Source organism: Chinchilla lanigera, unplaced genomic scaffold (genome assembly GCF_000276665.1).
Source record: "Chinchilla lanigera isolate Chin_1 unplaced genomic scaffold, ChiLan1.0 scaffold00008, whole genome shotgun sequence".
NCBI classification, from domain to species: Eukaryota; Metazoa; Chordata; class Mammalia; order Rodentia; family Chinchillidae; genus Chinchilla; species Chinchilla lanigera.
This window is the reverse complement of record NW_004955409.1, coordinates 5426275-5450536: the sequence shown is the minus strand read 5'-3', so window position 1 is coordinate 5450536 and position 24262 is coordinate 5426275. Positions and strand designations below refer to the sequence as shown.

Sequence of the window (24262 nt, the reverse complement as noted above, 5' to 3'; positions counted from 1 at the left end):
GTAACATGTACAATGGGATATAGGAATCCTGCACTGAAGTATTCGCTTCATTTACTTAAAGGATACTTTACTTCATTTACTTAAATTTAACTATTAAAAAATAACACTGTATAACTCTTACCTCTCTATGAGAATGTCAGGAGAAATTTTTCTCTAGTCAAGAAATATTAAGAAAAGTTGTACTTTCCTTTCGTGTATATTCTGCATTATACCGCCGAGCACTTTACACTTGATAGTGTCTCCCTTTCCAAATGTTGCTGCTAGAAATTTTGGAGCCAAAGCCCTTGCTGAGCTCTGGCAGGCGAGCTAGAACAGCTGAGAATCTGTGCACTTGCCTCACTCCGTGGTTAACTTTCTTACTGTTGTTTGCCATTTGCCTTATGCTTATTTCTCACTTTACCTTTACATCCTTGGAGGCTGCCCTTAATTTGTGTGTGTGTGCAGGGGGGGTAGTCTAGTTTTAAATAAGTAAAAAGGGGAAAAATTATGGTTCACTCATTTATTATATGAGACACCCAATGTTTCCAGTCTTCATTATATGGTGAACTCTAAAGTGGTGGTAGCAATGCTGGCACTTTTGTGATGGGCTGGGCCTACAGGTCTGGTTATAAGTTAGGGAATTGATTAGAAAGCCTAATCTGTGATTTAGCTTTCAGCTGGAAGGACCATGGTTAATGGTGAATTAAAATGTGCCTTTGTGAGCCTTTTTTTTTGGTCTTTTTGAGACAAGGTCTCACTATGTAGTTTAGGCTGGTCTTGAGCTCACTTTGTAGCCCAGGCTGGCCTTGAACTTGCAATGATCCTCCTGCCTCATCCTCCCAAGTGCTGACATTACAGGCATGCACCACCACGCCTGGCATGCCATTTTTTAAAAATGAAGATTAATTAACAAGGCAGACATTTCTTCCTGTGCTGAGAGCAGGCCCCCCAGCGATTCAGGGGTCATTTATCAACCTGTAATATCTGCGACGGCGAAACTAGGATTCACCTGTGCTCGGGATGGGGCACTGCTCACAGGGCTTGTTCCAGGCTCGGCCGATGTTGTAGGAACAGCAGCACATCTTCTTGGTCATGTTGAACAGCAGCTCTCCATCACAGGTCTGGTTGTCAGCATAGTAGTTCCTGTAGCACAGGCTTCTTCTCATGTCTGGACCAAGGACACAAGGATTGGTGATGCCAAGGGGGAAAACACACAAGTGTTCAGGGAGCACTCCACGAACAAGTTCTTCAGACTTTGATACCGACAGGAGCAGGCTTCCCAGATACAACGGTTTAACTAAGCTGCTCAAAGAAACGGACTTTGAGAAATGAATTGGCTGGTATTCTGTGCCACAGGACTAAGTCGTTTTGTAGCTGCAACATTAATAAACTTTACATGACTCTCCACCCGGTCTCCTAGTAACAATTCTCTACTGCTATTTGGCAGCAAGTTCCTTATTTCCGACTCATGATGTTTTAATACTGTAGGTCAGTGCTGTAAATATAATTACATGAAGATACACCCAAAAGTCAAACAAAAGAAGTAGTATGAAACTCTTGTTTGGGATTTTCCAGCATTACATTGTGAGGAAAACTCCCAGCCTCCCACACAAGGTGGTGAAGAACGCCAAGCGCATGGTCTGTGGAGGAGGCCGCCCTTGCTGTGGCAGCACCGGGCAGCAGCACCCAGCCCGACGAGCAGCACTTGTCCAAGAGCAGACTGGACTTTGCTGATGGGAGCCGAACCTGCCTGGCAGAAAGAGCGTGACCTTACCCATGCAGTTATTGCCCCCGTTCACTTGCATGTAGTCCGGGGGACAGATGCAGGTATAGTTGCCCACGGTGTTGTAACACGTCCCTGGGCCGCAGATTCCAGGAGTCTCACATTCGTTCACATCTAGGATCCAAACAGAAAGAGGCAGGTGAATACAGACGTGTCACTCTTTGGAACGGCCTGGTACCCAGTGCCGACACACACACTGACAGCACAGGAGGCCGATCCACAGGGAGCTTTGGAATCCAGATGAGAAGAGCAGAAACCTAGTTAGTTCTTTGGGGTTTTGTGATCTGGGCAAATGTGTGCGTTTTCAGGAAAGTGGGTTTTCGAAAGGAACTCTGGCCTTTTGATATGAATCACTAATAAAGATGTCCGTAACGTCATCGAAGGCATACAGAGATGGAACTGTGGAGAAACTGTACTTCTCAGACATCCTTCAGAACAACAGCAATAGATGTCGTATGTCACAAAATCTACAGAAGGGTACAATGCACCCTGAAGCCATCAACAACCAGCTTCATGAATCTGCAGTGGTAAGGCAACACAGAAGAGGTAATTCACTGCCTCTACCCCACCTTCGAAGGCGTTGAGTCTGCTCTCCATTAACTTCGTGAGTCTGAGAGCTGTGTCTTAGGTACCGCGATCTTATCCAGTATTTGACAAGGCTGTCCCTGTCTGTGTTACACAATAAATGGGTGGGAGAGCAAGTGGGATATTTCCCACACAGAACAGGAGATGTTCCTTTCCCTAACTAGTTCTGCGCCTCCCACATGGAGGTAAAAACCACCTCTCCCATTCTGATCCAAGGCCCAGGTGCCACTATTTGGTCTCCAGGAACAGAGCTGAGAGGGCCATCCAGTGGATCATCAAGCTAATGGTGTGCCTTCTCCCGAAGCTCTTCTAGACGTCGTGGAGCAGGGGCTAAGTGGCAAAGGACAAGCAGAGGAAACAGCACTGCCCCGAACACAGGCGCTACTGAAACGGGGCCAGTGCTGCTCTAATAACAAGTGGCTTTTCTGAAGAGCATGGAAAACTCTTTTGTAGGCATAAATGGGACTCTGGCCCAGCATAATAAAACTCCACTTTTCTCAGGAAAAGTGGGAGATTTCGGACGTATTGGAAATGACATCATTTCAAGAACACTAAGGCAGGCTGCCACACGCGCGGCCTATTTCCCTGGCTGTGTTCAGTGAGAGCCATTGTGCTACATGACTAAGCCCTCCTGTTCCGGGGATCTGTAGGCTCATTTTCAGATCAGTTCTGGAGCCGTGGAAGGGCAGATCGCTCCACAAGGGCCACTCACCGTCACACACTCGCGTGTCCTCGTTCAGATAGTAGCCCGTCGGACAGCGGCACTGGAAACTGCCAAAGGTATTGATGCACTTCCCGCCTTGGCAGAGCCCCGGGAGCTCCTGGCACTCGTCGATATCTGCCAGCGAGGAAGCAGAGGCACCTCAACACTGTCCTCACACCCCAGGGCGCGGCGGGTGCACAATTTACAGGGAAGGAAACAGAAATACCTTCCAGTATAACCGTGATGGGGTTCGGACGGAAACCTTCTCCTCCAGGGCAAAGAATTTTGTACTCCGCTGATGAAACAAGAGAAAAGAAATCAAAGGGAATTCTTTTGGATCAAAACGTTCTAGAAGTAATATCCTCAAGAGAAATGCTGCCATTTTCAGCTGGAAGTGCTCGCTTTCAGGAATCGTTAGCTCCTATACCACCTGTCTCAAGCAAGGTAACTTCTTTGTATACATGTGTCATTTGCTAATGGCATCTGTCATGTGTCCCAAGTGTCCTCAGTCTTACGACATTTCAATTTAGCTCCTGGCCTTATATTCTTGTGAATTATTTTACTCTATATCTCCACCACTGTTTCTCTTAAAAAATTTTCTTTCTCATCTCATTGTCTAGTAAATCCTGCCTCCGCTGTTAGTTTTGCTCACTTTGCTGCCTGGGAAGTATAGCGAGAGCCTGCCCTGAAAGCCCCTCACAAATACAGTCTTAGGCAAAGCTCTTCTCTCCAACCTCGCCTGGAAAACCTTCCTTTAATGTTCTCTGCTTCTCATTCAGGGAGAAGTGAGATGCTGGCTGCCCAGCATTCAGATCAAGCCAGACCGGGAGATTTCTGACTCTCCCGCAGGGCCAAGGTGACCAACTCCCTTTCCCGACCCATGCAGAGAGCCTGCGGGCAGCTCCTGCATGGGCAGGTTCTCCCCTGGCATGGACAGGAGAAAGGAGGGAGCCCACTCACACGTGTTCACAGGCGGGCACACTTCACAGGGGGTGCCCCAGGCTCTCCCTAGAGAACAGCAGCAGGAAGCCTTGGAGACGCCAACTCCGATCTCGTTGCTACAGGCCGTGTCCCCGTTGTCCCCCCGGGGCCGGATATCCAGATAGCAGTTTCCTGAGCGGGTATCTGCCATAGACAAACAAGAAAGTGTCAGTGATTCGCTCTCTCTGAGGGTTGAAAATGTAAACTCATTTTCAAGACTGTTTAAAAACCAGAAACTACATTTACTAAGAATCTAAAAAATTGTGCAAGAATATATAGCGTACTGGGAATTGTGTACCTGAGAATATAAACTAGAATTTGGAAATGTTTTAGGTTCTATATTATTAGTTTTGTAAACGTGGAAAATGGAATATTCAGCGTTGCTTTAAAAATAATAAACAGTGTGCGTCTCTGGGAAGTTTTGAAGATCTTACCGACACAGCCAACTCGAGTTGGATTCAGCTCAAAATCAGGTGGACAATCACAGGTGTAGCTGCCCGGGGTATTGACACAGTTCCCACTGATGCACGTGGTGGGGTCCAAGCATTCATTAACATCTAAAGCCAAACAACCAGAGAATCACCCCAGAGCCGACGCCAGGCTGACATCACCGCAAGACGCTGGTACCAAGTCTGGGGCTCCCAGCAAGAATTTCTGAGTCACAATTCACAATGTCATCTAGAAATACATTCTTCCACTTTGAAACAAAACCCCTTGGGAAGGAAGGAAGTCATAGCCTTGGATCTTTTTCCCCCTGGAACACATTTACCACTCCAAGTTGTCACTGGGATAGAATATAATTCTGGAACTAGGAAAAATATTCCCATGAAGCTGACTAAAGGCAAAAACATGGCTGTGACTTTGGTCAAGCAAACTTCAGACCCAGGGGCACAGATCCAGGGAGTCCAGAGGTGCGGGCAACTTCAACCCCCACCCCCATGCATGAGGCATAGTTTGTTTCTCCCATGCAAAGCGTCTTTCTCCATCCTTGATGCTGAGTTAATATTTCCCTTTCACTTTCTATTCCAAAAATATGTATGGAATTCCATGTCTTTAGGACATGGGTTTTGGCAAATTCTACCTTTGCACCATCCTTCTGCCTGTTTTCAACACTTGGGAAATACTTGAAACTGGACAATCAGATTCAGACAAGATAGACTGGGAGCCTCTGTCCTGGGGTCTCCCCAGTGGATTCCATGGGTTCCATTCTTTTGCTCAAATCCCAGGTGAACATGGACAGGACTTAGACAGGACTTGGAAACTTGGATTGCATGTTCCACCCAAGAGCAACAAGGTCAGGACAATGCAGGTAGAGACGCGGAGTTGCGCAGAGGGTCTGGAGCAGAGGAAGTATGCTGGAGGCCAAGTTTGGGCCATGTTATTTTTCTGAAAACCCCAGGGATGATGGGTGCGTGGGACAGCATTTGTGAGGAGGTGGTGTGGGCAGGATCTGCTCAATCCCTGGGTCAGAGCCTGCTTAGGTGTCCGAAAACGAACTTGGAGTTTTCCTTAAGTCTATGGCTCCTCCAGCCTGAGACTTGAGCCCAGGGTCCCAGATCAGTGGGCGGACAAGGAAGCAGAGTTGCAGGTGGCTGCCGGGGGCTTTGCTCTGCTCCCAAGAGCACGGTGCAGCAGGCTGCTGGGTGCCTGGGCCTTTGGCTTTGTTTCCTTCAGTGCTCTGAGTGTCCTCTGCTCTACAAGAACACAACTTCAACGCTGGGAATGGGTGGCTGGGCTCTGTGTGCAAGGCGCTATGATGATCACCCACCAGGCCAGGTGGGAAGACGGGGACTGTGATGAAAGGGACAGCAAGGATCCCAGGGCACGGACCTGATTCCCAGTTTCCAAGGAAACTCACACTGACCCTAAGGAGGAAAGGAAATCGCCAGGAAGCCACAGAACCGAGCACCCAGGAAGCCTTCCTCCTCCACAGCCAGGAGCTCCATTCATGACCAGCCTGCTGCGTGGCCCCAAGGATGCCCCACAGCCGGGTTTCCAGGACACCCAGGAGCCAGCTTTGCTGGAAACGACGTCTCACCTGTACAGTTGCCCCCGCTGCGGTCCAGCTCGTAGCCGATGTCACACTCGCAGCGGAACAGGCCAGGGAGGTTGTGGCAAGTTCCAAAGACACAGATGTTTGGGAGGGAGCACTCGTCAATATCTTGGGGGAGGGTAAACAGGGGAGAGGTTAAGTTCATTTTTTTGCCAGAGAAACAGCCTAATGTACCAGGAGCGATATTAGTGTTAAGACCAGGAAGTCTATCTGACACCAATCTTGGCGCTTTTCCTCTGGGTTTTCAGACAATTTGTCACACACAGGGACATCTCATTAGTGACAAGTTCCTTTCTTCAGTCCCTATTACCTGCCAAGCACTGGGCTACGAGATAGAGATATGTTTAATTCACGGCGTTTCACGAAAGTCCACATAAGTATTGTAAAGTGAGAGCCAGACAGGCCACACCAGACTAAATTCTTTAGAAGTTCTTATCTGTCTACCAGCTGTTTCTGTCGGGAGTCAAAATTTTAAGAATCACAAAATGTTTTCTTGTAGTCACCCTGAGGTAGTCAGTTTTACAGTCACCTGTCCTGTGTGTGCGTGTGTGCGCGTGTGTGAGTGTGCGTGCGTCTTGGTGTTTTACTGTTCACAGAGGTCTGAAAACTGCAGCCTCCCCTCCCAGGCCTCTGCCTCTGCTTCACACTGGCCGTTTCCTAGTGCCGCTGGTATCTGGGCACATTTTCAGACTCGAGACTGGCTTTAAATAGCCACCAACACCCTGCCAGCAATGATTTATATTAAGAACAAACAAACAAACAAAAGCTTCCCTCATAGCATGAAGAGAAGCAAAACTTTCACTGTGACTATTTATATTACCAGATGTGGCGTGGTACCTGTTTTCCTTGGATATTTGGAGTAACAAAAGTAAATGAGGCATTAGGCATATGATCAAGAGCATAATCAAGTTCCTTGCTACAAGGGAGTTTTATATCAACTCTGCATATTTAATGCAAACTGTATAAAGAACGCCCAATAGTCCCATAACAAAGAAAAGCATTTACATAAAAATATATGAGGAAGACAGTACACACCTCATAAAGACCAGTTTGGAGATCATATCTTATTAACAAGGAGCAACTATTAGCTAATACATCAATCAAGGTCTTGTTTAAACCTCTGTCAACTGTCATCATTACTTATTTCTATTGAAATCGTTGTAAATCGTGTAGTCACTAATTTTTTTCAAGGAAGGATGTGTTTAATTCGACAGTTGTGGATGAAGACAGGAACCTTATGTTTCTTAATTGGATCCATCTTTAGCCCGTAGGTTTAACCAAGGTTTCACAGGAGGACAGACACCAGAAGCTCAGAGACACCATGACACATGCCATGATTCTAAGAGGCTCCCCACGGAACAGATTTGCAAAACACTCTCCGGTGTTTGTAGAAGTTAAATATTAAGAGGACATTCTGAGACTCACTCAGGACATTAATGTGCATTTGGAGATGACTGCCTTTCTGTCATTATGACACCTTTCTTTCTAGAAAACAACCACAGCAGAAGTTAACAGCTGTATTTCTTTTTTTTTTTTTTTTTTTTTTTTTTTCCTCTGGAACCGGGAACCGAACTTACGACCTTGCGCTTGCCAGGCAGGCGCTTTTGCCGCTGAGCTAAATCCCCAGCCCCAACAGCTGTATTTCTATCATTAAAGATAATCCTCCCACAGAACAGGGAACTTGTAGCTTGAGTTCTTCTCCCCAGCAAGAGGGACAAATCGGTGGGACTGATTCGCCTCCTCCTCTGTTATGGACAGTGGTGCTTCCCTGGTCACCACCTGGCCAAGCTGGGTGTAGCTATGACAAAAGAGAAATGGTCTAGCTGCAGTCCTAAATGCTCCACAACCTGACCAGACCAGCTTAGATGTGAAGTCAAAACACATCTCAGTTTAAAAAAAGGACAGGGGCCAGCAATGTTTCAACAGCCTCATCTCCTGTTCCCTGGGAGTTACCTTCACAGGCCTTCCCGTCGACGCTGGGCACAAAGCCCATGTCGCACTCGCAGCGGTAGCCTCCGGGGGCGTTGAGGCACTGGCCGTTGCCACAGAGGTTCAGGTTCTCCGAGCACTCGTCGAGGTCTGCAGGTGGAGAAGATCATACGTAACTCTCCTTCAGTTGGGAGTTTTCCAACTCCTCAGGTCCTACAATTTTTATAACTCAACATCCTGAGGGTAGCCATATTTTTGGAACTTCTATTTACTATGTTTAAACTCATTTGCTTTTCTTTTTTTGAAGGCTCTACGTAATAAACATGGGGCTCCAATGCAGAATCCTGAATGCAAAATGATCCCAAATGCTGTAAAATTGATGATAAGTGCAAAGAATTATCCAAACATTTGAGCCTTTACTGGGAAGGTCATCCCCATGGTAGCCATTTCTGTAACCCGGAAGAACAAGTGCAGTTTCCTGTCTGTTTCTCAGCTTGGACGGGTAGTAAAGGAACTAGGATGGCAAGTACAGAGGAGACCAAAAATTCCTGACTGCTTATCTCTTCCTCATTTTTTTTTTCACCATATGCATTAAATATCAATCAAATAAACCATACATGCTTAGTACATGAAATTTAAATAGTTTTTCAAAGCCAGTAGGAAGTTCATATTTACAAAACTTCACTGGGTTTGGCAGAAATGATTTCAACTGTGATAAAACTTTCAGTGAGGAAAATAATCCAAGAAAATCACTTAATGGGCCTTAGCCTCCTTGTGCTTAAGGGACATCTTATTAGCAAAATGCTCAGATAGATAAATATTTAAGTCCTATGAGGCAGATACACTACTTAATGGATCTCACTATTTTATTGAATCTCAAAGCCCTCACATAAAAAGTGCAGCCTGTGTACACAAGTACATGTAAGTTTATGCATGACTTATGCAATCTGTTCTCAGTCATACATATTCAAATACACGTAACAGTCCATGTTAATTCTGTGACTATTAACTGAGGCTAAGAGGAAATTTTTACTAATACATGGTAAAACTGGAAGTGATTGAATTCCTTACAAAGTAGTTCAACCGTGTACTAATAAATTTTTTTTAAAAATAAAGCATAATTTACAAGTTATAAAAAGAGTAGTTATGGAATTCTTATACCAGTATGGAATGATGATGATGATGATAATGGCAAAAATTACATAAGGAGAAAATTACATACTCTATGAAATAGATACTGTTCTTCTAATCTAGAGACTCTTATCCTTTTCCCTCCTTACATTAGCTTCCTATAGCCAGCTTATCCCCGAGTTTGGCACAGAAAGCAAATCATCAGTGAGAAATAGGTACAAAAATATAAAGGTGAAGGAACAGAAAAGGAAATGTGGTTTGTTTCAAACTAATGGCATCTTTCTTATTGTAACATATATTAATATACATATGTTCTATACACACTACATACTATCTTGTATAGTATATACATACACAGAGAGAGAGTATATACTATACATATATAGATAAACAGACAGAGACACTCAGGGAGGTTGAGAGTTAGTTTCTGAGGTTCCCCCAATTAACCTAGTTCCACATTTTCATTCCATAAGGATCTAGTCTTAAATAAATACTCTTCTATTAACTGACCCAGCCTTCAAAAAAAATTGCCGGTCTGAACCCTGTGGCATCCCTCGCTCTTCTGCCCTGGTTTACAAGGCTGCTTGGGGGCACGCCCACCTGTGCACGTGAAGCCATCGCCCGTGTAGCCTTCCTTGCATAGACAGCGGTAGGACCCCATGGTGTTCTTGCAGTCCGCGTGCTGGCTGCACAGGTGGGTTCCATTGGAGCACTCGTCCAGGTCTAGAGGAAAATGGTGACATCATTATTCACAGTGTGTCAATGAAATTCAGGAAAACATGAGTTAAATTTGAATTAAAGAATTAATACCCTTAAGAAAAAAATTTTTTTAAATGAACAGCCTAAAAAGAATTAATATCCCCACATTTACAGCCCACACAGTTCCTGATCAGCAATTTCTGTTGTTTTCCAATTCACCTGTGCACTTAATGCCATCTCCAATCCAGCCAGGGCTGCAGCTACATCTGAAGCTTCCTGCGGTGTTGGTGCACACGGCGTGTCTGCCGCAGTTGTGTGCTCCAATTTCACATTCATTGATGTCTGCAAAAATAACCAGGAGTTTAGCAGAAGCTGGACACACATGCCTTTTTGCAGTTTTAAATAACTTAGCAATACTGAAAAACTGACTTAACCCAGCACTGCACAACTCGCTTACCATCCAGGCATAAATTATGTATATATGGAACAAACTTTACACTTCAATTTATAAAGAAAGAGTGATATGATAGTACTTGCTGTTGTCAGTGCCAATTATTTTCCATATCTTAATAGAAGTGTCCCATCTCTGCAAAGCAAAACAAACCTCTTTCCAGGTGAAGAGCTTAGAAAGTAAGTTGCACCGTGTCTTAGAGTATTAATGCTGTGGTCATATGTTTCTGCTGCCAATATTTTATTAAGACAATTGTAGAGTATTGGTGTGCATTGTTCTCGTATTCTCTACTGTTATTGGTGTATCAGAAAATTTTTGAGTCATATAGATACAAAATATATTTTATTCTTAAATTTAGAACATTATTGTTTAATTATACTTTACTTCTATAAAAGTTTTATTTTGATATTGCTAATTCAAGCATATGCAGAAAATGTCCTTCAGTACAGTATGTGGCTTATTTTTTGTAGCTCCTTAGAGTCCAAAAAAACTGGAGAACCATGCCTTCCTTGCATATATCACATAAAACTCAAGTCAATCCAGTGGAAATTTTGTCAGAATAAAGGGTCATTTTTACCAAAAACTTCCAAATTCTCCGTAATTCTCCATTCTCTAAAATTCTACTTCCAAATTTAGCCAAGATAGAATAAATAAAAGTGATAGCCAAGATAGAATAAATGAAAGTTGATAAATAAATAGATAAAATAAATAAAAGTGCTATAGAAATAATATAAAGCATGGATCAAAATATGATGTTTCCTGAAATTAATGCATTATAATAATGGGTTACACTCATAATTAACTTTGTCATTTACTAAGAACAAGAACTCATAGATATGCTATTATGACTTTAGATAGAAACCAATATGTCTACGAAACTCAGGTCAGGAGGATAATGTTGGGAGAATTTCCTGGGATCACCTGAATAGCGACATGAGAAGGAAGCTGGTCGAGCAACTGTGTTTGCCTTTTTGTTTACTTCGGAAGCTCAGTACAATAATTTGAAAGTGTTTGGAAACATGGTGTTTGCCAAATGTTCCATGTGTAGCCCTGACACAGTAAGGGGGGTGGGGGTGGTTTGGCTTCTTCATAACTTCTAGACAAATACGAAATAAAGCAACAACAGATTCCTCCTCCAGAAAATGTTTTGTAATGTCACGGATAATCACAAGATGGGGACAGGTCCGGAAGAACGTCCTTACGATGACAATGTATTCATCAGTGAATTTTCATGCTCCTTGGTGGTCACACGAGCAAGTGAATTCTTAGGGCAGGTCTCGGGGGGTTGGGGGCGTTAACCACGGCAATAACCGAGTCCAGCACATTCCAAGGACAAGAGGAGGAAGACCAGTGCCAGGACCAGGGTGGGAAGTGGGCACAGGAGCCCAGAAAAGTGACCCTTCCCGAACCTGGCCCAACAGACGCTGCAGAACATGGCAGCTGCTCCCAAGCAGGGTAAGGATGGAAGATAATCACTTGCCCCACAAGTGAAGACATGAGCCGCCACTTCTGAGGAGCTCTGCCTTACGCCTTCCTTATCTGCCCGACCTCTGGCCAGTTACCTCAGGCAGAAACACAGAACTCCACGGCGTGCGTATTAAGGCACCAGGTTTACAGAATCCAGGAACCATCTAAGTGGGAAGAACTCACAGGTCCACTCTCGCAATCCTCAGCCACTCAGAGGTGGAGACGGGTTAGGCCTTTTAGACAGCAAGGGACTCGGCAAGACTGCCTGGGACTCAGCTTCCCTCTTTCTGAGTGACATTCTTCCCTTGGGGCACAGTGGTCCAACTGAGCTTGTTTCTTCGGAACTTCAGGACCTTATTCTAAATCTTGCACTACAGAATTCTCAACATGCTAGTGAACGTTTACAAACTTACAGAAATAATCATGCATCTCTTCTACGCACCATATATAGGACGATCCTGGCTTACCCTTCTAGTAATCCTGCAGTCTTTCCTTCCCATTTCCTAGTGGCGAAAGGTATCCTCATTGTCATATGAATTTTACCTTCCATTTTTACTCTTGCATTTAAAAAAATTACTATTTCTTTTAAAAGGAACGTCTTTCTTTTTTGTTCTTAGCAATATGTTAATATAAAATCCCAAGTCTAAAGGAGTTTTTAAAAAAAAAATTACTGCAATGCTTTCAAGATAAAAGAAATTATATTTGCAAGGGGCTCCTTCATGGGCACTGGGGTACTAGAGCAGAGTAACTCAAGAGCCTGCACTGAATTCTCTGCGTTGTGAACATATGCACAATGCCTGCTCTCAGGGTATAAGTGAGTTAGAAAGACAACACAACCATAGGGTGGAAAAGCATTTCTGAGTAAAAAGTTTTGTGTGTGTGTGGTCTGTGCACATGTGAGCTAACCATTATTAATTAATTGTTTCCATGGTAGACTTGGATCTAGGAATGTACTTCATCATAAAAGGGAACAGAGGGGGAAACTGAGTCAGAAGGAAACAAGCAAACAAAAGCGCTGTACTGAAACACTCTTCAATAATGTGAAGGAAACAGCGTGTGCTTGCCAAAAACATCTCTTCCTGGACAAATGTTCTCTTTCCTCCACAACTTTGCTCCAGACAGAAAATTCCTTTCAAGATTAAGTGTAAGCCAAGACAAGCAAAGAAATTCAAATTTTAGGCTGACACTGCAGCCTCCTTAACCCTCTCAGTCCTCCACCATAAACTCGAAGGTCCCCTGTGCCCGGCACCCTGGAGGGCAGGGGCGTGGCCTGGGCAGCTGGGCACAGGTTCTGTGTGTCCCGTGAGTCTGCAGTTCGGGGCTCTGAGCTGCCCTGTCTTCCCACAGCGGGCATGCAGGGAGAGGCTGTGCTACCCCACAACACCTGTGCTTGGCCCCCACCGTGCCCCTCACGTGGACGCTGATCCAGAGGAGGGGCACAGTGCCAATCTCCTCCATCAGAGGTGGAGGAAGAGGGTGTGACATGGAGCGGAAAGTCAAACACAAAGGCTACTTGGATTTCTTAATTTGGATCAAAATTTGAGCCAAGACTTTTAACAGAACACCCGCAGGCTGACGGCCAGAGGACGGAGGAGAACGAGCGGTGGTATGGGGCTGGAAGGAAATGCACACGCATTCTCTTCCACTGCTGGGGGCTGACATGTGTGATTCTCTCCCAGGGACTGAGCCCCACCAGAACCACTCCTCCTGTGAAAGGAACCAGACAGCCTGAGAAGTGGATGCACTCTGAAGTCCCAAGCTTCTCACTGAAAACAATTCTGACTCCACTTAGGGCAGGCTGATTCACTAACAAGTGGGCACACGCTGGGAGGCAGGTTCACCCCAGTGAGCTTATGAAGACCACAACCCAACCAAGATGGCGCACGGTGGTCCAGTTTCTTCTTCTTTCAGTGACAGCTCCGAGGACGAGCAGTGAAAGACTTGCACCGGGTCACTGCACTATTGCCATCCAGCCACTTCAGCCAGGGAGAGACGGCTGAGTTCTAGATTCCAAGCAAAAGCACATTCTCTGTCCGTTAAATCAAACATTCCCCTGGGCAGTACCCACAATCTGGACAAAGCTTACAGAGAAAAAAAAGAAATCCTTCGCATCTGTGTGGGCTGGGAATGTAAGTCAGTGGGTGGACTCTTAACACTGGTGAAGTGATTGGGGGGAAAAAACATGTTTATTTGTTAAAATGGAAACAATCAGTAATGACAAGGGAGCTGAAATATTTAGACAGAGCTGTAATGGAGCCCAGAGAACGTTTTTTAGTTCTCAGGAAAGAAAAAAAATTCCTTCTTATGAAATAGCATGCATGTTTTTATAATTCCTTTCCAGAGTACTCATTTAAAAAAACTATCTATCTAAATAAATAAGTGGGTGCACTTCTTTTGTGTATTATCATGACATGCTCGCCATGTCTGCTCTTGCTGGTATTTGTCATGCGGCTTGATACATATTTTCAGGGACATCTGTTGCCTGGGATATTATAAGCATTTGTCTTTCATGTGATCATCTCCAGGGTCAACCGACGGTGTTGTGAGTGACATTCATTTTAAACCAAATGTAGGATAAAAAAGCCCTTGTTACATGTTTGTTTGTTTGTTTGTTTTTAAACAAAACAAAACATTATGGCCCATATTTTTAAAAACGTGTTTTAAGTGTCCCGAAGTTTCTGCCAGTTCCTTTCTGAGTAAGTCATTTGCAATCCAGTGTGATACCCTGGGTTGCTAACAGCATTCACAGGTTATTTTTTCTCTTCTCTCTTTAGTGCAGCCCTTCCTGTGCAAACCCACAGCCATGCCACTCACCCAAGGGGACAGCTGATAATCACACAACACCGTGGTTATAAGTCAGCGAGAAACCTCAGCGTAAAACCCAGGGTTCCGCTCCTTTCAGTGAGGATACTGCACGCCAGGCCACTGTGATGCAAAGGGAGCCCAAGAACCAACCTTCCCTGCAGTGCTGACTGGATCTTATCAAACTGAAAAATTAGTTTAGACTGCAAAGTAAAAAAGTGGGGGAAGGGGAGACACTTGCCCCTTAGAAAGGATAGAGTGTTACCTCAACTTCCTATCTCACTTCCTGTCCGTGTCATTACTACAAGGCCACTGCTGTTCATGGAAAACTGATGTCATCTCATTTCCCATGCAGCCCACGGCCCTTGTCACGGGTCTCGGTGCCTCTGCAAATGCGATTATGAAAAGCAAGCCTTCCAATTTGCAGAGTAAAATTTTCCTCTTCAAACTGATTTCAAGCATGTATCAGTGAACAGTAATATAGAATTTCTGCTGGACTAGAAGTTGTGTCTTTTGGTAAAATGGCCTCTAGACGTGGTGTCTGGATGCCTCATTGAATCTGACAGCCCGAGCACCTATGCATGGGCCAGCACCATGCCAAGGGTGTTGTAACCATTAGATCTCATTTGCCTAAAATGATACTAATATGGCATGAACATTGAAGTGTTCCTGGTAAAAGGCCTGAAATCATCAGCCACTGCACATGGTCCAGTTAGTTTGAGTCAGATGGAATCCTAGAGGTGCTTTTTTACAGGCAAAGAAGATAGTCCCAGGAGATTCGATTTTCCCTTCACACTCACCGTTTCAAATGCATTGAATTGCATCGAGCTTGGCTCAGCCAGGCAATGGTCCTAACCTTCGCTGTGTAAACCAGTGCAGAACTAGCCTATCTGCCTCTCCTTTACCATGAGACTGCTCTCCCTTACAGAGTGCTGTGTTTACACTGGAAGCTAAAACAAAGCTTGAGCCACGGACAGACTGAGCTATACAGACGGACAGGAGTTCTGACACTGTGCCATTTATCAGAGTGGACACTGGGCCAGGCTGCACATGAGAATATCACAGCAAACACAAACATATTCCAGCTTTCATCTTCTTTCCATGACTTGGCTAGATCTTGTCCTTTGTGAACCAACAATAACATTAATATTAACATCATTGTCCTATGTATCAGTAAATTTGACACCTAGAATTACTGGCCAGTTTGTAATAACAATAAATATATTTTGGTGCTTTCTTGAAATATGCCAATATGATTAAGACGAGGATCTGTACATTTACCACACTGCCAATCTACAAATATTTTAATGTTTGTTTTAAGCCACCAGGGCCTGCCAAACTGGCTTGTGGAATTAAAGTCTGTTATTTGTACAAAAAAATTACACAGTTACCTAATTCAAGTTCGCCATGGTCTCTGTGATGTTTTCAATTATGTTAGATGCCATAATGTGTTACATTAATATAAGTCACTGCAGGAAAAGTTTATTATGCTATCCTATGTATTTAACATCACCGCCTCACGTCTGAAAACATCAACTAACACTTAGGAAACAATGTTACTACCACCAAGTGACTTTTCCCACTTGGCATTTAGTAGGAGGAGAGTCTTACAAATATTGGGAAAGATTTTGTCAGGTTCTCTTGCTATTAGACAAACAAAACTGTAGATGTTCAATTATCGCTTTGTAAGATTTATTCAGCTCCATGAATAAAGACTTATTCGGGCTACGGCTGATTAATACATCAACAGTGCTCTAATTTAAGGGACTGAAAAATTGGTGAGAACTGATAAAACATATGACCTGTTGAATGTGCTTCTTTAAAAGGTAATTTCAATTATAAAATCTTAAATGCAGTCTTGAAAAAGAAGGTTACTTGGAAAGGCTTGCTTTTCAATTAAAGTGTATGAATGTTTGCTTGTTAGTAAGTTTATCACTTTGTTATGAAAATGTGATTGTAGCCTCATATAAATTGTGTCATTTAATTGTTAATGTACTTGATGTAACCTTTTCACAGCTAAAGAAAAGAAACTTCAACTTACATCCAACATAAACTATGACAAATTTCAAAGGCATAGAAGCTAAAGTAATAAAAAGATTACACAAAATGCTTTGCAAAGCAATTAAAATGTTAATATTTTTAAAACTTCTGTTACTCCGTAATTATGATAGCAATCTCCTCACCATTTAGTATTTTATTGTTCCACCTTTAAAAAAAACACACCTGTACAGCCCGTTTTCCCTTTTTTGCCTGAATAGCCCATGTCGCAGTGGCAGATGAAAGAGCCTTTAGTGTTTTCGCAAGTTCCACTTAGACAGATATTCGGATTCAGGTCACATTCATTGACATCTATAAAACACAGATATTTGTTGTAATTAATCACTACGGCCAATAAACCAGAAAAAAGTCCAGTGCTTTCTCTCAGAAAAATATTATGAAGTGAATATATTATAAAATACTGTATTTAAACGCTTTCACTCAGAAAAGACATTATATTGGCTTTCTGGACTGCAGACTGATCAAGAGGCTGGCTTTTACCTGGCCCAAAGGAGGGGCTAGGATTAATAAATTAAGTGACTGTAAGCCGAGCGAACAGCCTGTCTCTGTGAGTCAAAAAAACCTTTTCAAAACCAGCACACTCTTGCAAGAGTTTTATAATTCAGTCTGCATGGTGCTAACAACTTAATTTGCACACTTTAAAAGAAAGAACAGATGAACTAACAGCCTTAATCCACATAGCCAGCAGCTTTACTTGTTCCCCTCATTCAGATATTATTTATTTTTTATGACATCCACTTCAATTTCCAGGACTTCATCCATTTTCAGTAAAGGTGTTCAAAAGCTATTCATGTGCTCAGAGTTTAAATATAACCAACTTTAGAGTCTTGCTTCTGGCCAAGATGGAATAACCTACCTACCCAAAGCATCTTGCAAAAGAGTGGGCACCAGACAGACAAATGGTTTTGCACATGCTGGACTATAGGCAACAAAAGACCATGAATCTAACAGCAAGAAAATAAATGAGGTAAGTTCTAGATTCTCCTCAGAGTACTGCTTAGAGGAGGTTTTAAGTCCATGGCAAAAGCGGTGGGCAGCCAGGGGAAGCTGGTGACTCTTCCCCTAGGAGGCGAACGTGCAGTGCTGGCAGTGCAGGCGGCTAGAGCATACAGGCATAGCAAAGCACAGGGAGGAGCTGCGCAGACAGCCCCCGAGATCTCAGCATCCCCAGGTATTCAGGGGAGCAGGATGAGTGTGGCAGGTAAGGACACAGGCTCCTCAAGGCTGGGAAGGCACTCCCCAAAACAATAGCAGGAAACTGTCTTCCAAGTGTACAGAGGTATGGAATCGTGCCTGTTCCCAGCAGCCAATGAAAGAACCTCACAATTCACAGGGAGTTGGGGAGACTATCCAGAAGGGCCTTGCCTTAGTAATGTAGCAAAATTAGTCCCAGTCTAAGTGTTGCTTACAAGATTACAAGCAAGACTTTGGAAGAAGGAGCAACCTGCTTTGAAGTCATTTAACTGTATTCCAGAACAAATCTCACACTACTTCTAGGAATACAGATGTATCCAGCACATAGTAAGGTAAAATTTATTATGTCTGGCTTACCACAAATTACGAAGCAGGAAAATATGAATCACAGTGAGGAAGAAAGTCAATTTATTGAAATGACCCACCCAGCATTGACACAGCTGACAGAATTAGTAGACAAGGACACTAATGCAGTTATTATAGCTGTATTCCATGTGTTCCAAAAGCAGGAGGAATGGCTGAACCCACTAAGTCTAGACAAAGAAGATAAAAGACAAAATAAACTTTTATTGGTGAAAACTACAATGTCTGAGATGAAAAATGCACTAGACAGCATTAAAGGCAGTTTAGATACTGCACAAGAAATGCTTAACAAGTCTGAAAGCATAGCAATACAAAGTATCCACAACAAATACTTTCAGGCCTGGGTTTTACTACATTCCTGTTAAAAGACAAATTTTGTGTGGCTTTTAGTCAAGCATTTTTAAAAGCCCAAACTCAAGTCACAGCAAGAGGAGGGTTAAGTGCGTGGAAATAATGGCTAGTTATCCAAGAAATGTCTACCTGGAGTTGATCGATGGTTAGGTCCATCCATGTAACATATTTGACAAGAGTATCATATCACAGACACAAGCAAGCTTTAAAATATGAGCACGTATCTGTTTCCCCCATGGTATTGATCTCCTAACTAAACCTATTATCCTTTACGGAACTTGACCATGCTTCTGAATAACCGGCCGAGATGGAAAGTTCTGTCTTCCCCGCTTACCTACGCAAGTCTTCATGTCTTCAGACGCCATGAATCCATCATAGCACAAACACCTGTACTCTCCAGGTACATTTGTGCACTGGCCACCGTCGCAGATATTGGGGTCATCTTCACACTCGTCAATGTCTGGAAGGAACAAAGCCAACAGTGACATGTAGTTGCTGCTGACTCCATCATTGGCAGGAAAACATTAACTGACCCAAGGCAAATAAACTCACCCTCCCCACATAAGATTACTAATGAGGCTCTGTGTAAGCTATCCTGTGAGTTCTTGCCATTGGGCAAGAAAGGTTTTTAAGATTCACGACATGCTGTTTAACGACAAGCTCTACACCCACTTGAAAGTCTATCATTCAATTAGAAATTTTAACTCAGATGAACGTATCATTCAAAAATGACGCTGACTCTTCTTTTTCTCATTTCAAGTTATAAATGCCTGAGATCTACTGTCTTGCTCTACTGCTATCTAAGGTGAATTGCTTGAAATAAGCATAACTACTGAAGTGCACTTTTAATGAAAATATTTATTTTCAACTTCTGATAGCCAGAATTTTTAAAGGACGGTTTTCTAGGTCAAATAAAATGATGTGGTTCTTAAAAACTTAAATTATCTTCTCAACCTGAGCCCAAATCAAAACGTACACCACCCATGCGCCTCTCTTCCTGTTTCTACTTGGCTCTCCCAGCCCCGGGGCGACACGCTGGGCAGTGCGGACTGGAACAATGGGGCTCAGACTTCAGCTGCTTCCCCACGAGGTGGAGAGCCTGGGGAAACACAGATTACTGAGACTCTCAGGAGCTCCGGGCTCCACAGATCTGGGGCGAGGCCTGAGACTGCATTTCTGAAAAGTCCTGAGGACAGACTGATTGCCCAGGAAACATTCCGGAGAAACACTGAATTAGGTCAAGAGATCAAACTTTAATATTCTAATCAATAGATGCATTTTGTAGTCAGTTTAGGCACTACGTTAAGCTTTGTATGTATTCTCCCACACAGGCAATCTGAACCCCATTGCATACAGATGAAAACCCAGATGCTAAGTGTCTTCATCAATCACCACAGCTGAACCGTGTGACGAACACAGATTTGAAGCCAAGACCATCTGACTCCACAGCCCTGTGCCACCCTCCTTGGGAACTTTACATGGAGACTTCAGCGGGAGGATGAGACTCACTCACCGGTGCATGATCTCTGGTCAGGCATCAGCGCGTATCCTGGCTGACAGCTACATTCATAGCTGCCTTCTGAGTTTGTGCAGAAGGTTTCGCACCCACCGTTCATTATGCTGCACTCGTCAATGTCTAAAAGAGATGAAAATAACGTCACCTTCTGGTACGCTCTGAACGCCCATCCCCTCCACAGTTCACGTGGGAACTTCATTCCCACTGTGAAAGTACTAACACGTGGGACTTTTAAGAGGCACTTAGCCCACGAGGGGTCGACCCCGTGGACGGCACTGGTTCCATCGTAAAGTGGTGAATGGGGCCCTCCTGCTCTCCCACCCTCTTTTGCCTTCTGCCACGGGATGACTCATGTCCAACGCCAGCACTTTGCTATTAGACTTCCCAGCCTCCAAAAGTGTGAGTCTCATTCCTATGCATTACAAATCATCCAGTCTCGAGGACTCTGCTATAGCACCCTGAGAATGCACTAAGACACCGGCCTCTGTCTGCGTTTGAGATTGTGGCAATTCTTTAGGTCACAGAGTCGGCTGTAAACGTGAAGGTCCGTTCCCTGAGGTTCCGATGAGGTTCTGATCCCTTTCGAGAACCTGAGTTGAAGTCCTCACTTATCCTGGGCCATGTTTCAGAAAAATTTGTGCTGATTTATGGTTTTGGGTAGAAACCATGTGACACTTGGCAGTTTTCCATGGCATCCACCCCAGACCCAGCTAAAACTGGCAGCATCTACAGAATTTCGCTTTCTCTAGGCACCATAAAGCACAGGGCTTTCTTTGCCCCTGTTCACACACAACTAAAGCTACAGAGCACCCGCCACAAGGACAGCACTCACTCCCCAAAAACCCACCTTTCAAGAGTGCTGGGCTCGGTCTTTATTCAGGGTAAGATAGAAACAGCCCGTGGTTTTTCCCAGAGTTATTCTCTGAAATCTTTAGCCGGTCCACAGCGCCCAAGGGCAGAGATCTCACCCTTTGCCTTTTTTGTCTCCCCAACACCCCTTAGCGGGTTTGGTTTAGCTAAGGTGGTTAGCTGTACGGGTTGGTTTTCCTTGGCATGCATGCACAGTGAAAGACACACGCTATCACTCACCACGGGCAACATGCGTCAAGTCATACTCGGTATAGCTAAAACTTCCCCTGCCCTTTATTTGACTGGTTCTTTAAATAGATAAAGGAAGTGGCGAGACCTAAAGAGTGCAGGCCACCATGAAAAGAATTCTGTGGGCCAGGGATATAGCTCAGTGGCACAAGTGCCTTCCTGGCAAGCACAAGGTGCTGAGTTCGATTCCCAGTCCAAAAAAAGAAAGAAAAAGGAATTTGATTTACAGGGCAAGGAGAGCAAGAAAAAGTAATCAACAGAGACAGAACTGCACACACATTGCTTGACTGTTCGGCAGAGACACTGGATGAAGTACAACGGACTCACCCACACAGAAGAGCCTGTCGGGTGTGGAGTGGTAGCCCGGGTTGCAGGCGCACTGGTACTTCCCCATGAGGTTCACGCAGCGGCCATTGGGGCAGAGGTTGGCGCTCAGCTCACACTCGTTGATGTCTGTTTAGAAACCAAGAAGAGCAAACTTGCAAACAGAAGCTGCTGCAGCTGGCAGAGAAGCAGCTCGAAGGACCAACGCCGAGCAAGTGGGTTCAGCCTCTGCCGCTTACCGATGCACGCAGAGATGTTCGGGGACAGCTGGTGGCCGGGCGGGCACTCGCAGCGGTAGCTCCCCTCCGTGTTCAGACACACGCCTCCTCGGCAGAGGAGAGGGTCTCTCTGACACTCGTCGATGTCTGCAAGATGGAAAGGAGCATGCTGACACCGCTGACACCGCGGTGTCCCGATCTCTGTCACCATGCCAGTCCTTCCCCTGCAATAGGACTTCTACTGCAGCGCGTGCCGGGATTCCCAGCAACTCCCTGTCTGTCCTGCATGCTACATTCAGCCATGACCCTATGGCTATGGCGTGACCCCTCTTCCCTTCTGCATGTCGGTCTCCCCCGCCACAGCTGACCTGTGACCACAGGCTAGGAGACCCGGGCGGCGGCAGTAGGAAGAACCTTGGATGCACGCTGCAAGGCATCGAAGCGTCTCAGAACCCTTTTGTCCCTGCACCCACCCGAGGGCCACACTCACCCATGCAGTTCTTCATCATCATGAACCCGCTCTCGTAGCCCACGTCACACTTGCACTCGAAGTCCCCTGGGGTGTTGACACACTGGCCCCGGCCACAGAGGTCGGGAGATATGCGGCACTCGTCAATGTCTGCAGGCAAACACAGGGGTGCGAATCAGAGTCAGGGGACACGGGGTAGAGACAGGGAGCTCGAGCGCGCCCCCTCTGCTGCCCCTGGGGCCCCGCACCAACCTGTGCAGTTCCTCTCTTCAGAATCAAGAGCGAAGCCACTGTCGCACCTGCACTTGAAGCTGCCGATGGTGTTGCGGCACTTGCCGTGGGTGCAGAGGCTCGGGATCATCTTGCACTCGTTGATGTCTGCACGGGAAATACAACACAGGGACAGGAGGGTGAGTGACCACTGGGTGTCTCTGTGCCTGATGGGTCGACCAGAAGGATGGTAGGCCCTGAGTTAAGGTCTTGGCAAGACTTGTTTCGAAGAATTGTGTGATGGACCCCTAAGGCAGGACTTGGAAACATCTCTAGCTTTTTCAATGTCTCAATTTTAAGAAGCAGTGTTAGAAAAGAATGGTGCACACCTATAATCCCAGCCCTCTAGGAGGCTGAAGCAGGAGGACTGCAAGTTTGAGTCTGAACTAAGCAATTTAGCAAGACCCTGCCTCAAAATAAGAATTTAAAAGGGCTGGGAATGTAGCGCAGTATGAAGGCCCTGGGCAAAAAACAAAACAAAACAAAACAAAACAAACACCAGAAGTTATACACATATATTTGGACCTCCAGAGCCCTGCACACTGCCTGATACATACAAATGAAGGTGTTAACTATTCCAGACACAAATGTCTATTATACTTCAAGCACACAGAGGGCAACTAGAATACACTGTCCCATCACAACCAACTGAATGGGTAGCAGAATGTGGTATTCATGCAATACTCTCTGGTGCTTTCTTGGATATATTTTTAAATTCTTACAGGAATTTCAAAGATGTCATTTATAATTTGAATTGTTTGCAGGTACTTTGTATAAAGTTTTTCTTCTAAATATTATACACCATTAAAGTTTAACCAATAAAAGCTTTTGTTTTGAGACAGAGTCTCAGGGTTGTAATTCAGGGTGGCCTTAAATAAATGGCAATCCTCCTGCCTCAGCCTCCTGAATACCAGTATCACAGGCCTGTCCTACTATATCGGGCCTAATGAAGAGTTTTTTGAATTTGTTTAAGAGATATTTTAATTTTAATAAGTGCTAATAATTATAATAAAATCTGTATATTACAGATAGAAAAGATTTTAAAAAGAGACATCTAACAGGGCCACTTAAAAACTGTCTCTGCAGATGGAACAATTTTAATTCCCAGGGCTTAAGAAGAAGAAGAAAGATAGAGAAGAAGAAGATGAAGATGAAGACCATGAAGAAGTCTTCTATACTTTTTTATATAATAATCTTTAAGTGGCATTTATGCACCGATGTCTCATTTTTCTGAGTTGATTTATATATAGTATAAATCATGCACAGTAACTAGGATGTAGTAACTCAGCCCAGACTTTCAAAGCCCAAGGCACGAGATGGGGCCTCGACTGCACCCAACACAAAGGCCACCCTCAGAGCAGCAGCGAGGTCCCCTGCGTTCCAAGGACTCTGTGTAGCTCATTCTCTTCTTCCCACATATTGAAATCCACAAGGCCGGTGCAAACATTTTTCAGAATTAGATTAAATCTACACCCTGTCATTTCTGACACGGATTTTAATTCTGGCATACCAAACTAGAATAACACCGCAACACCCTCATCACGGAGCATCCACTACAGAACAGCAGTCGGCTGGCTGCGCAGGAAGAGGACCCTCTCTTCTCTACTCTCAGGCATGTGGCAATGACAGCCAGGCAGCAATCTAGCCAGTACAGAACCAAGCACCAACCAGGCAGGTTTCCTTTTATTTATTTCTGCTCAGGTGACAGGGGTGAGTGAGGCAGGAGTTAGGATTCTATTAGGCGGTAAGGACAGTGGCCCCAAAATGGAGTCCAGAAGCCCGAAATGGAGTCTGCTGAGTCACTACCCTCCAGGGATGTTACACAAACGTCTGCCAGG

General features: G+C 44.6%; 1 protein-coding gene across 1 annotated transcript in view; it reads right to left on the bottom strand.

Moving 5' to 3' along the window:
* Positions 1-24262, bottom strand: part of Fbn1 (fibrillin 1) — a gene marked incomplete at its 5' end in the record, with an annotated part of 220945 nt that overhangs the window by 52011 nt on the left and 144672 nt on the right. The window contains 17 exon segments of the mRNA XM_005376698.2: positions 989-1147; positions 1754-1876; positions 3060-3185; positions 3277-3345; positions 4011-4175; positions 4466-4588; positions 6070-6192; positions 8038-8163; positions 9745-9867; positions 10063-10185; positions 16787-16912; positions 18864-18989; positions 20043-20165; positions 21471-21596; positions 21707-21832; positions 22176-22304; positions 22407-22532. Coding sequence (XP_005376755.1) covers positions 989-1147; positions 1754-1876; positions 3060-3185; positions 3277-3345; positions 4011-4175; positions 4466-4588; positions 6070-6192; positions 8038-8163; positions 9745-9867; positions 10063-10185; positions 16787-16912; positions 18864-18989; positions 20043-20165; positions 21471-21596; positions 21707-21832; positions 22176-22304; positions 22407-22532 — 2142 coding nt within the window.